The 13,539-nt window shown below is 43.2% G+C and overlaps 1 protein-coding gene across 4 annotated transcripts in view; it reads left to right on the top strand.

The window, feature by feature from the left end:
- Positions 1-13,539, top strand: part of tbc1d22a (TBC1 domain family, member 22a) — a 181,392-nt gene that overhangs the window by 145,163 nt on the left and 22,690 nt on the right. For all 4 annotated transcript variants that reach the window (XM_029630023.2, XM_029630021.2, XM_029630022.2 and 1 more), the window contains one exon: positions 9,021-9,116. In XM_029630023.2, the coding sequence (XP_029485883.1) occupies positions 9,021-9,116 (96 nt within the window). The remainder of the gene's footprint in view (positions 1-9,020; positions 9,117-13,539) is intronic.

Below are 13,539 nucleotides of genomic sequence, written 5' to 3'. Positions count from 1 at the left end.
TTGAGGGAGGCTGTATAAAGGGCTGAGGGAGAAAGTTGAATGAAGGGATATTGAGAGAGAGAGATGAGATATAGGCCCAGAGAAATGTTGACGACATGGGGATGAGGAAATCACTGGCCGATTGGTGATCACTCTCTCACTCCCAGAAGTCCCTCTGTTAATGAAGTGTGTGTGCACAACTGACTCCTACCTATCTGCTGGTCAGATTAAAGCCGTGAGGGTAGACCAATAGGCAATCATCAGCCAGAACATAACTCACTGCAAAACAACTCTCTCTCTCTCTCTCTGTTTCCCTCTCTTACTCACTTTATCTGTATCTCTGTTTTTCTTCCTTCGCTCTGTTTATCTGTTTGTCTCTCTGTCTTTTCAATTCAATTTGCTTTATTGGCATGATGTAACAATGTACATATTGCAAATGCTTATTTTGGATATTTACAATATGAAAATAATAAGAATCAAAATTGTCAATGGGACAACAGTAACAACAATAACCAAGGGTCAAAATAAACATACATTGAACAATAAGCATACAGTAGAGGACATGTGTAGGTTGATTGGTCTGTCAGACACTGTCCCTCAACTTATGGCAGGCAGCAATGTAGTGCGCTGCCAACCCACAGCTCTCTGCGTCCTCCCCCAACAAGATGGGTAGCCTACTCTCATCAGAGAGGTCTTTGAAACCTTGAATGAGGGTTTCAAATTTGGGGAATGACAATCTCTAATTGTTTTATATTTTTTACATTTTGTCAGGAAATGCCACTGTCTCAGGTTCTGCTGTTGTGCAGTGGTTGCACAGCCTTTCCTCTACATGGAGCCAGGTTTTCCTGTGTCTACCCTTCTCAATGGCAAGGCTGTGCTCACTGAGTCTGTACTTTGTCAAGGTTTTTCTAAGGTTTTGATCAGTAATCATGGTCAAATAGTTAGCCACGGTGTGCTGTCGATTTAGGGCCAGATAGCACTGCATTTTGCTTTGTGCTTGTGTTTCCCAATAAGCAATATAGTTTTGATTGTGTTGTAATTTTGTTTTTATTATGATTGATTGGATGTTCTGGTCCTGAGGCTTCAGTGTGTTAGTAGAACAGGTTTATGAACTCAGCCCCCAGGACCAGCTGGATGAGGGGACTCTTCTTTGCTCAGCTCTTTGCATTGCATGGCTTGGTAATGATATAAGAGGAGGTCACTGTATCTTAGATGTTTCCAAAACTTAATTGCTCTTTTTTGAGTTTTTATTATTAGTGGATGTTGGCCTAAATCTGTCCTGCATGCATTGTTTGTAGTTTTCCTCGAGACATGTAGGAGAACCTTACAGAACTATGCATGCAGGGTTTCAATGGAGTGTTTGTCCCATTTGGTGAAATCTTGTTTTGCAAGTGGACCCCACACCTCGCTGCCATAAAGTGCAATTGGTTCAATGACACATTCAATTAGTTTTAGTAGGAATTTGTTTTTTAATGGTGTAGAATGCCCTGTGTGCTTTCTCTCAGTTCATTCACTGCCTCATTATGGTGTCCAGTTGAGAAATTGTAGTGTGTGTAGTACTCTATATATTCTGTACCAATTTGAGAACTTTGGTCTAATTCCCTGAGATCTGGATCTTCTCTGGAAAATCATTATTTTAGTCTTTTTGGGGATTACTGCCATCAGTACTGCTCTAGCAGGTCCAGGCTCTGCTGTAGGCCATGTGCTGTCGGTGACAGCAGGCATAGGTCATCTGCGGAGAGTAGGCATTTAACCTCTGAATTGTGGAGACTAACACCAGGGGCTGAGGATTTTTCTAGAATAGTGGCCAATTTGTTGATGTAAATATTGAAGAGTGCAGGGCTCAGATTGCAACCCTGGGGAAGCCCCCCCCTGGTTAAAGAATTCAGTTATTTTCTTGCCAATTTTAATGCTGCACATATTGCCAGTATATATTGATTTAATTATGTCATATGTTTTACCCCCTACACAACTTTCATAGCATCACCCACCTGTAGCACACGCTCCAGCAGGTATATCTCTCTGGTAACCCCCAAAACCAATTCTTTCTTTGGCCGCCTCTCCTTCCAGTTCTCTGCTGCCTATGACTGGAACGAACTACAAAAACTCTGAAACTGGAAACACTTATCTCCCTCACTAGCTTTAAGCACCAGCTGTCAGAGCAGCTCACAGATTACTGCACCTGTACATAGCCCACCTATAATTTAGCCCAAACAACTACCTCTTTCCCTACTGTATTTATTTTTATTTATTTATTAATTTTGCTCCTTTGCACCCCATTATTTTTATTTCTACTTTGCACATTCTTCCACTGCAAATCTACCATTCCAGTGTTTTACTTGCTATATTGTATTTACTTTGCCACCATGGCCTTTTTTTTGCCTTTACCTCATCTCACCTCATTTGCTCGCATCCTATATAGACTTGTTTCTACTGTATTATTGACTGTATGTTTGTTTTACTCCATGTTGTAACTCTGTGTCGTTGTATGTGTCGAACTGCTTTGCTTTATCTTGGCCAGGTTGCAATTGTAAATGAGAACTTGTTCTCAACTTGCCTACCTGGTTAAATAAAGGTGAAATAAAATAAATAAATACAATTAACTTTGTAGAACAGTCCTGTATGCCAAATAGAATCAAATGCTTTTTGGAAGTCGATAAGCAAGCGTATATTTTGGTATTATTTTGGTGGACATGTTTATCTATCAGGGTGTGTAGAGTGTAAATATGATGTGCGATATATATATATATATGATGTGCGAATATGTGATGTTTTGGTATAAATCCAATTTGGGTTTTTCTCAAGACGTGCTTATTAAGGAAGTTTAGAACTCTTACATTTATAATACTACAGAAAACCTTCCCCAGGTTACTGTTCACACAAATGCCTCTGTAATTGTTAGGGTCAAATTTGTCTCCGTTCTTAAAGATTGGGGTTATAAGTCCTTGATTCCAGATGTCAGGGAAATAACCTATAACTCAGGATCAAATTAAACAGTTTTAATATAGCCAATTGATATGTTGCACCAGTGAGTTTGATCATCTCGTTTAGGATGCTATCAGGTCCGCATGCCTTTTTAAATTTGAGAGCCTAAAGTTTCTGATAGAGCTCCTGGTCAGTATTTGGGGAGTCCAGTGGATTTTGATTGTCCTTTATAGCTTCTTCTAATCCATTCAACGTCTCGTGAATTTGGAATTGTTCTGCGTTTGTGTCAATTTGAATGGTTTTGTGGAGTGTTTTAAAATGGGTTGTCCATTTTATATCGCTCATTCCTCTTGTTTTTTTTTTTTATTTTTTCCCCCAATTTTGCCAGAAGTTTTGTGTTTATGGACTCCTCAATTAGTGTCAGCTGCTTGCTGTTGTACTGTGCATTTTTGCTTCTGAGTGTATGAAGTTTTGAAGTCTCACAGTAAGGCTTAATTCACCATTATTTGTGTCTCTGTGCTTTTGGTTGGATAGTGTTCTAAGATTTTTTCCTTATAATTTTACAATCTGCATCAAACCAGTTGTCATCTGTGGTCTTTTTTGTTTCGTTTTTTTATCAATTTCACATCTGCTTCTTTTGCCTGAATATATCGTTGATATTTCTTTCTGCTATATTGATGCCTTATTTACTGTGAGTGAATGTGCTATTCAGAAAGTTATCTAAGAGTGTTTGGAAATGTTGGTTCCAGGTTGCTTTCTGGTATTCTTCTGTGGTGTTTTGAGCCCATCTGTATGAATTTCTGATGTTGTACTAATCTCTCTCTCGATCTCTCTACGACTCTACCCTCTACCCTCTCTGTCTGTCCCCTGCCTGAGTTGACAGTGGAGATGAGTGTGTGTTCTGCCCTGTGTCAGCTCTCTCTCGTCACTCACCCCGTCTGGGTTATCTCTCTGTCTCCAGATGACCTCTCCTCTCCTCCATCTCTCCCTCTGTTTTCTAATTCCACCACTCCTTCTTCACCTCTCCTTCTCTTGAAGGTAAATCCCAGTCATATTAGCGTTTTGTGGGAGACCTTTCACCCAATCTAGCCTAGATTCCAAGCTACATGTATTGGCTTGTCTAAACGGCACACGACTTATTTAACAGACATGTCCTTATTGTAATGCGAGTGGAGAGGTCTTGTACTTCATGTCCATTAGCAGGCTTGTTAAAGCCGATAGAATTGGACAGCCTGGCTCACTCATCCTGCTCTGACCGCGTGGCAGAGGAGTGCCGTAGTTGCACAAGCGGCGTCTTAATGCGTCCCTCTTTTCTCTTTGCTGTGTGTGTGTGTAGGATAAGTGTCCTTGTAGTGAGGCATTTTTATGTGGCCCTCTTACATCTTTAAACAGGTTGCACTGAAGAGGGCCTGGCACACTGAGGCTGGGAGGAAACCAGGCCGCTGGGATGGGGGAGGAGAGAGGGAGAGAGAAATAGAGACAGTGGCTGAGAGGGAAGAAGAAGAGCGAAAGAGACAGAGGCTAAGAAAGAAATAGAGTGCAAAGATGCATCGAGGGAAGCAAAGGCACAGAGTGGGAAGGGAAAAAAGGACAAGGAAAGGCATAGCAAGGAGGGAGAGAGGAGAAAGAGGGCATCCAGTGCCTTTTCTTTTATTGTGGTCATTAATTAAGGTCCCATCATGGTTCCATTCCCCCGGGGAGAGGTGGAAGAGAAACAATTCAAATGATCCACGAGTAGACTCTGCTGCAGTTAACTAACACTTAAAGGAAAACTCCACTTAAATTGTCTTTCTGGGGTTCTTTTCTTCCATTCGTCCATTGTTGGTACAGTCCCAAAATGTTTTGCGTGTCAAGCAATCAAGTTTTCAAGATATTTCCAAACAGCACATCATCATGATGACGTGGCCGGTGACACTTTGCTTCTTGAAAGTCAAATATCTTTAAAACGTGACTGCTGACATGCAAAACATTTTGGCACTGTATCAAATCCAATTTTATTTAGCAGATGTTATTGCGGGTGTAGCGAAATGCTTGTGTTCCTAGCTCCAACAGTGCAGTGGTATCTAACTAAATGCTTGTGTTCCTAGCTCCAACAGTGCAGTGGTATCTAACTAAATGCTTGTGTTCCTAGCTCCAACAGTGCAGTGGTATCTAACTAAATGCTTGTGTTCCTAGCTCCAACAGTGCAGTGGTATCTAACTAAATGCTTGTGTTCCTAGCTCCAACAGTGCAGTGGTATCTAACTAAATGCTTGTGTTCCTAGCTCCAACAGTGCAGTGGTATCTAACTAAATGCTTGTGTTCCTAGCTCCAACAGTGCAGTGGTATCTAACTAAATGCTTGTGTTCCTAGCTCCAACAGTGCAGTGGTATCTAACTAAATGCTGGTGTTCCTAGCTCCAACAGTGCAGTGGTATCTAACTAAATGCTTGTGTTCCTAGCTCCAACAGTGCAGTGGTATCTAACTAAATGCTTGTGTTCCTAGCTCCAACAGTGCAGTAGTATCTAGCAATACACAACAATACATATACATCTAAAAGTAAAATAATGGAATTAAAAAATATGTCAATAATAGGACGAGCAATGTCGGAGTGGCATTGCTTTCCGGGCTGGTTGTAATAACACAAAAAAACGTTCTGGGATAAAAATGTACAAAATAGAAATATACTGCAAGGTTCCTAAGGAGCTTAAAGCAGAGCTGCCATGTCTGTTGGTGCCATCTTACTCCGTGTCAACAGTGGACTAATGAAAAAGATACCAAAATGTAGAGTATTTTGTCCTTTAAGGTGTGCCCTGGCATCACAGTATAAAAACACCATCAATACCAGCTGCTTAGTGAAAACAGGAAGTTAGAGAGGTTGGATGATGAAGAGAGAACTTTTGTCTTGTATGTTTTAGAAGCTTTATGGGGGAATTGTATCGAGCAACAACTGTTTAGCAAGCAGTAACTTGGATAGTAACTAATGTGAAGCTACCATATCTCATGCTTCATAATATGTACATAGATGTGTTGGAATTTCTATGTAGATAAGTGATTTTCTTAGCTGTGGGCCTAGTCGATGTGCCCTACACAGGTATATCCATATAAACAGTCTGCACTCAGCAGTGTGTCACACCTGTGTATGTTTTGACCTCAATGTGAAGGGAATGTTTCCCACTGCCGTAGCTCCAACAGTTAGTTATCCTTGAAGAGCCCTGTCCTGTCTGTTTATTGGAGTGAAGAAGGAACACAGCCATTGATTTTCATTACGCTCCCTCCGTGTCTGGCATAAATGACGACCTGTTGCCCCTCGCTGTGAATACGCTAATATCACACTCGCCCTGTGCTTTGCTTCACTGTGCTGCGCCACTGAACTGCAGCACGCCGGCCCGGGAATGGAAAATGTCATTTTCGAACAACCCCCCTCTTCTCCAGTGCGAACAGCATTAGTCTTGACTATTTACCCAGGAAAGTGGGAATAATTCTCTTCCTTAGAGTCTTGACATGGCGCTGCATCTGTAAGAGACATCCAGGGATCATAACCTGGCCCAGTCTAACCCAATGTGGTTATTGGGTTATTGTTTAGCTGCTCCCTCGCTCCCAGACACACGCATGTACACACACACACACACACACACACACACACACACAGTATGCACACTTTCTATCTCTGCTCCCTCTCTCTGAGACTGTTTGATTGTGGCTGGGATAATATATATATATTTTAAATAAAAAAATATTTATTTAACTAAGCAAGTCAGTTAAGAACATTCGTATTTTCAATGACGGCCTAGGAACAGTGGGTTAACTGCCTTGTTCAGGGGCAGAATGACAGATACTTACCTTGTCAGCGAGAGGATTCGATCTTGCAACCTTTCTAGCTCCAACGCTCTAACCACTAGGCTACCTGCCGCCCCACAGGAGTAGTTGTTCAGGGGCAGCTCGGGGATTAGATCCAGCAACCTTTCGGTTACTGGCCCAACGCTCTAACCACTAGGCTACCTGCCGCCCCAAATATAATATGCAAATATACAGTTGTGGCCAAAAGTTGAGAGAATGACCACAAATATACATTTTCACAAAGTCTGCTGCCTCAGTTTGTATGATGGCAATTTGCATATACTCCAGAATGTTATGAAGAGTGATCAGATGAATTGCAATTAATTGCAAAGTCACCCTTTGCCATGGGGAACTGATTCCCCCAAAAACATTACCACTGCATTTCAGCCCTGCCACAAAAGGACCAGCTGACATGTCAGTGATTCTCTGGTTAACACAGGTGTGAGTGTTGACGAGGACAAGGCTGGCGATCACTCGGTCATGCTGATTGAGTTCGAATAACAGACTGGAAGCTTCAAAAAGAGGGTGGTGCTTGGAATCATTGTTCTTCCTCTGTCAACCATGGTTACCTGCAAGGAAACATGTGCCGTCATCATTGCTTTGCACAAAAAGGGATTCACAGGCAAGGATATTGCTGCCAGTAAGATTGCACCTAAATCAACCATTTATCGGATCATCAAAAACTTCAAGGAGAGCGGTTCAATTGTTGTGAAGAAGGCCTCAGGCCGCCCAAGAAAGTCCAGCAAGCGCCAGGACCATCTCCTAAAGTTGATTCAGCTGCGGGATCGGTGCACCACCAGTACATAGCTTGCTCAGGAATGGCAGCAGGCAGGTGTAAGTGCATCTGCATGCACAGTGAGACGAAGACTTTTGGAGGATGGCCTGGTGTCAAGAAGGGCAGCAAAGAAGCCACTTCTCTCCAAGAAAAACATCAGGTACGGACTGATACTCTGCAAAAGGTACACGGATTGGACTGCTGAGGACTGGGGTAAAGTCATTTTCTCTGATGAATCCCCTTTCCGATTGTTTGGGGCATCCGGAAAAAAGCTTGTCCGGAGACGAGGTGAGTTCTCAGTCCTGTGTCATGCCAACAGTAAAGCATCCTGAGACCATTCATGTGTCTTCTCAGCCAAGGGAGTGGGCTCACTCACAATTTTGCCTAAGAACACAGCCATGAATAAAGAATGGTACCAACACATCCTCCGAGAGCAACTTCTCTCAACCATCCAGGAACAGTTTGGTCACGAACAATGCCTTTTCCAGCATGATGGAGCACCTTGCCATAAGCCAAAAGTAATATTTGAGTCGATATTTGGGTCCATGGCCAAGAAACTCCCAAGACCTTAATCCCATTGAGAACTTGTGGTCAATCCTCAAGAGGCGGGTGGACAAACAAAAACCCACAAATTCTGACAAACTCCAAGCATTGATTATGCAAGAATGGGCTGCCGTCAGTCAGGATGTGGCCTAGAAGTTAATTGACAGCATGCCAGGGCAGATTGGAGAGGTCTTGAAAAAGAAGGGTGAACATTGCAAATATTCAATGTCATGCAATTGTCAATAAAGGACTTTGACACTTATGAAATGCTTGTAATTATACTTCGGAATTCCGTAGTAACATCTGGCAAAAATTATCTAAAGACACTGATGCAGCGAACTTTTTGGAAATTAATATTTGTGTCATTCTCAACACTTTTGGCCACGACTGTACATTTTTGCAGAAGAGATGCCTGGATGCTGAGCGTTTGTGAAGACCCATATTACTGTGAGCACTTGAACACATTGTCCTATTTCCACTCCTTTCCTCCTTCAGTCGGTTTTAAGAGCTTTAATTGTCTTCCCCTGGATAGCCCTTTAGATGAGGGCTATAGACCATCTCACTCTCTCACTTTCATTTCCCTCCTTTATTCAGCGCTGTAGAAACGGGCCTGGAAATGGAATGAGCGTCTGAAGGAAGGGAGGAGAAAAAGTAAAGGGCAAATTTAAAAGGGATTTGTCTTTCAGCTCCTAGTCGAATGTAAATTCTCTGATTGAGACAGAAAATATGTAGTCCCCCCCCCCCCCCCCCAGTAAGCGTCCAAATTCCCACTCTGAGAGTAGATTTAAGTCTTCCTTTCAAACATAATGTCAAGGTATAGACGGCCTAAGTGGAGAGATGGAGGATGCTACAGTATTATCTTCACTGTCGCCCTAATGCTGCTTTCTAATGCTGTCTGTTCAATACTGAGTTCATTGTCAAAATAACTCAGGATATGTTAGAACATTTGTTTAGTTGTGTAATTCTGTCTCTCTCTGCAGGCTGAACCTGAGGGATTCTCTCACTTCCATCTCTACGTGTGTGCTGCTTTCCTGGTACGATGGAGGAAAGAGATTCTGGACGAGAGAGATTTCCAGGTAAGGGAGAAGGATGGAAATGTATGGTGTCGTTCCTACATCACCTTTTACTGAGGTCCTGGGTGAGAAAAAGACCCCCTTTTAATAGTGATGTTTCCATGGCTTTTTATTTGGAAGAGTGAGGTCTCTGACTCTATCCCCATGTTGCTCTATTTAAGAAAGGCTGTCATTTGGACTTTGGTCATTTGGCCACAAAGGGTGCTGTTTAAAAGTAGTGCATTGTTTATACAGGGAATAGGGTGTCATTTGAGACTGTGCCACTAAGTATGAATGTGAGTCCCAGTAGGGCTGAGCAGAGTGTGCCAGCCAGTGTGATCTTCTCTCCAGCACATCCCAGCCCAGCACTGCGCTCATCATTAACTACAGGGATCAGGGGTCATATTGGCTGCATTAGTGGGATGACAGCAGCAGCTGCTGCAAGGTGACATTGGCATGAAGCAGGAATCAGACTTTGGGCCCTGCCCCCTAGTTCCTCTCTTCTCTCCGTTTCTCTTATTGACTGAGGTAATCTCTTCCCCTGCATGCATCTTCTCTTCTGTTGAAGAATACCTCTCAACCATGCTCTGAACAGTTTTGGGTCAATGGATGCTGCTTCAGCTTTAATGAGACACGTTTCCAAGTTCTCCTTTCCTCTCCCTCCTAGTCCGTTATTACCCTTCCTCTCACTCCTTTTCCCACCCTCTCCTCCTCCTTCCCTCTCTGTGCAGATTGAATTGAAACTGGTGTGTGGTTGAATATGCAGAGGTTCAGTGGTGCATGTCGCGAGGGGCTCAGTGTGTGTGCGCGCACGTGTGAGCATGCGCCTGTGTGTGTGTCCGTGTGTCGCAGTTGATTTATAGTGTTTACAGTACCCACTGATTTAGTATTATCCCTGCTGCACCGCTGCACCACACACACACAGCTTGGCATGCAGACTGCCACCGACGCGCCAGAGGCACTAACACTCGCGTCCATCTATCCTCTTTTCGTCCTCCCCTGGGAGAGAGAGGGGGCTCTCTCTCTTTCTCCGTCTTTATTTCATCTCTCTCTTACCTCTCCCTCCGTCTTTATTTCATCTCTCTCTACCTCTCCCTCCGTCTTTATTTCATCTCTCTCTACCTCTCCCTCCGTCTTTATTTCATCTCTCTCTTACCTCTCCCTCCGTCTTTATTTCATCTCTCTCTTACCTCTCCCTCCGTCTTTATTTCATCTCTCTCTTACCTCTCCCTCCGTCTTTATTTCATCTCTCTCTTACCTCTCCCTCTGTCTTTATTTCATCTCTCTACCTCTCCCTCCGTCTTTATTTCATCTCTCTCTCTCTCCCTCTGTCTTTAATTCATCTCTCTACCTCTTTATTTCCTCTCCGTCTTTTTATTTCATCTCTCTTACCTCTCCCTCCTTCTTTATTTCATCTCTCTTACCTCTCCCTCCGTCTTTATTTCATCTCTCTCTACCTCTCCCTCCGTCTTTATTTCATCTCTCTTACCTTCTTTATTTCATCTCTCTCTACCTCTCCCTCCGTCTTTATTTCATATCTCTCTTACCTCTCCCTCCGTCTTTATTTCATCTCTCTCTTACCTCTCCCTCCGTCTTTAATTCATCTCTCTACCTCTCCCTCCGTCTTTATTTCATCTCTCTTACCTCTCCCTCCTTCTTTATTTCATCTCTCTTACCTCTCCCTCCGTCTTTATTTCATCTCTCTCTACCTCTCCCTCCGTCTTTATTTCATCTCTCTTACCTCTCCCTCCTTCTTTATTTCATCTCTCTCTACCTCTCCCTCCGTCTTTATTTCATCTTTCTCTTACCTCTCCCTCCGTCTTTATTTCATCTCTCGCTTACCTCTCCCTCCGTCTTTATTTCATCTCTCGCTTACCTCTCCCTCCGTCTTTATTTCATCGCTCTTACCTCTCCCTCCGTCTTTATTTCATCGCTCTTACCTCTCCCTCCGTCTTTATTTCATCTCTCTCTTACCTCTCCCTCCGTCTTTATTTTATCTCTCTCTTACCTCTCCCTCCGTCTTTATTTCATCTCTCTCTTACCTCTCCCTCCGTCTTTATTTCATCTCTCTCTTACCTCTCCCTCCGTCTTTATTTCATCTCTCTCTTCCGTCTTTATTTCATCTCTCCCTCCGTCTTTATTTCATCTCTCTCTTACCTCTCCCTCCGTCTTTATTTCATCTCTCTTACCTCTCCCTCCGTCTTTATTTCATCTCTCTCTTACCTCTCCCTCCGTCTTTATTTCATCTCTCTCTTACCTCTCCCTCCGTCTTTATTTCATCTCTCTCTTTCCTACCTCTCCCTCCGTCTTTATTTCATCTCTCTCTTTCTTACCTCTCCCTCCGTCTTTATTTCATCTCTCTCTTACCTCTCCCTCCGTCTTTATTTCATCGCTCTTACCTCTCCCTCCGTCTTTATTTCATCGCTCTTACCTCTCCCTCCGTCTTTATTTCATCGCTCTTACCTCTCCCTCCGTCTTTATTTCATCGCTCTTACCTCTCCCTCCGTCTTTATTTCATCTCTCTTACCTCTCCCTCCGTCTTTATTTCATCTCTCTCTACCTCTCCCTCCGTCTTTATTTTATCTCTCTCTTACCTCTCCCTCCGTCTTTATTTCATCTCTCTCTTACCTCTCCCTCCGTCTTTATTTCATCTCTCTCTTACCTCTCCCTCCGTCTTTATTTCATCTCTCTCTTACCTCTCCCTCCGTCTTTATTTCATCTCTCTCTTACCTCTCCCTCCGTCTTTATTTCATCTCTCTTACCTCTCCCTCCGTCTTTATTTCATCTCTCTCTTACCTCTCCCTCCGTCTTTATTTCATCTCTCTCTTACCTCTCCCTCCGTCTTTATTTCATCTCTCTCTTACCTCTCCCTCCGTCTTTATTTCATCTCTCTCTTACCTCTCCCTCCGTCTTTATTTCATCTCTCTCTTACCTCTCCCTCCGTCTTTATTTCATCTCTCTTACCTCCAGTGTTCCTCTCCCCTCTTTCTTTATTCTTATTCTGAAATGGATTAAATCATGTTTTTTTTTCTCATTTATGAAAAATGTAAAACTATTACATTTACATAAGTATTCAGACCCTTTACTCAGTACTGTGTTGAAGCACCTTTGGCAGCATTTACAGCCTTAAGTCTTATTGGGTATGACGCTACAAGCTTGGAAAACCTGTATTTGGGGAGTTTCACCCATTCTTCTCTGCAGATCCTCTCAATTTCTGTCAGATTGGATGGGGAGCGTTGCTGCACACAGGTCTCTCCTGAGATGTTCTATCAGGTTCAAGTCCGGGCTCTGGCTGAGCCACTCAAGGACATTCACAGACTTGTCCCGAAGCCACTCCTGCATTGTCTTGGCTGTTCATCAGACCGGAGAATTTTGTTTATCAAGTTCTGAGACCATTTAGAATTCCTTTTGGAAAACTCCAAGCGGGCTGTCAGGTGCCCTTTTCTGAGGAGTGGCTTCCGTGTGGCTATTCTACCATAAAGGCTTGATTGTTTGAGTGCTGCAGACATGGTTGTCCTTTTTAGAAGGTCCTCCCATTTCCAGAGGAACTCTAGAGCTCTAGACCATCGGGTTCTTGGTCACCTCCCTGACCAAGGCCCTTCTCCCCCGACTGCTCAGTTTGGCCGGGCGGCCAGCTCTGGGAAGAGTCTTGGTGGTACCAAACTTCTTCCATTTAACAATGACGGACACCACTGTGGTTCTTGGGGAACTTCAATGCTGCAGAAATGTTTTGGTACCCTTCCCCGTATCTGTGCCTCGACACAATCCTGTCTCGAATCTCTAAGACAATTCCTTCCACCTCACGGCTTGGTTTTTGCTCTGACATGAACTGTCAACTATGGGAACTTATATAGACATGTGTATGCCTTTCCGAATCATGTCCAATCAATTGAATTTAACATTGAATTTGTAATACATTTGCAAGGATTTATGAAAACCTGTTTTCGCTTTGTCACTATTGGTTATTGTGCGTAGATTGAGTTTTTTTAAATTTTGTTAATCCATTTTAGAATACGCCTGTAACGTAACAAAATATGGGACGAGTCAAGGGGTCTGAATACTTTCCGAAGGCACTGTGTTCCACCGTCATCACTGACTTACACCTCTACCTTACACCCGCTGTGAAACCTCATGAGAACATTTCTACCTTTTTGACTATAGTGCTGAGGGCCGTGTTCACCTTTCTTCTTACTTAATTGCCTACAGTACTGTATGGTTCTACTTGGAATGGGATGGACATTTGGCATTTCCCTCTCTGGATAAGTATGAGAGAGAGAGAGAGAGAGGGGGCCATATACGAGCGCTATAGGCAGAGAGAAGTGTGATTATGAGAACTGAAATGAGTGTTCAATCTAAAGGTGTGGATTGGCTACACAATGAGTCACCACGGCGAACGTGTCACAAAATGAGACTTGGGTTAATGCCGCTGTGCGCGCGAGGGTGTGAG

The sequence above is a fragment of the Oncorhynchus nerka genome, linkage group LG23 (assembly GCF_034236695.1).
Source record: "Oncorhynchus nerka isolate Pitt River linkage group LG23, Oner_Uvic_2.0, whole genome shotgun sequence".
NCBI lineage: Eukaryota > Metazoa > Chordata > Actinopteri > Salmoniformes > Salmonidae > Oncorhynchus > Oncorhynchus nerka.
The sequence above is the reverse complement of the archived record's forward strand: the minus strand, read 5'-3'. Positions and strand labels throughout refer to the sequence as shown.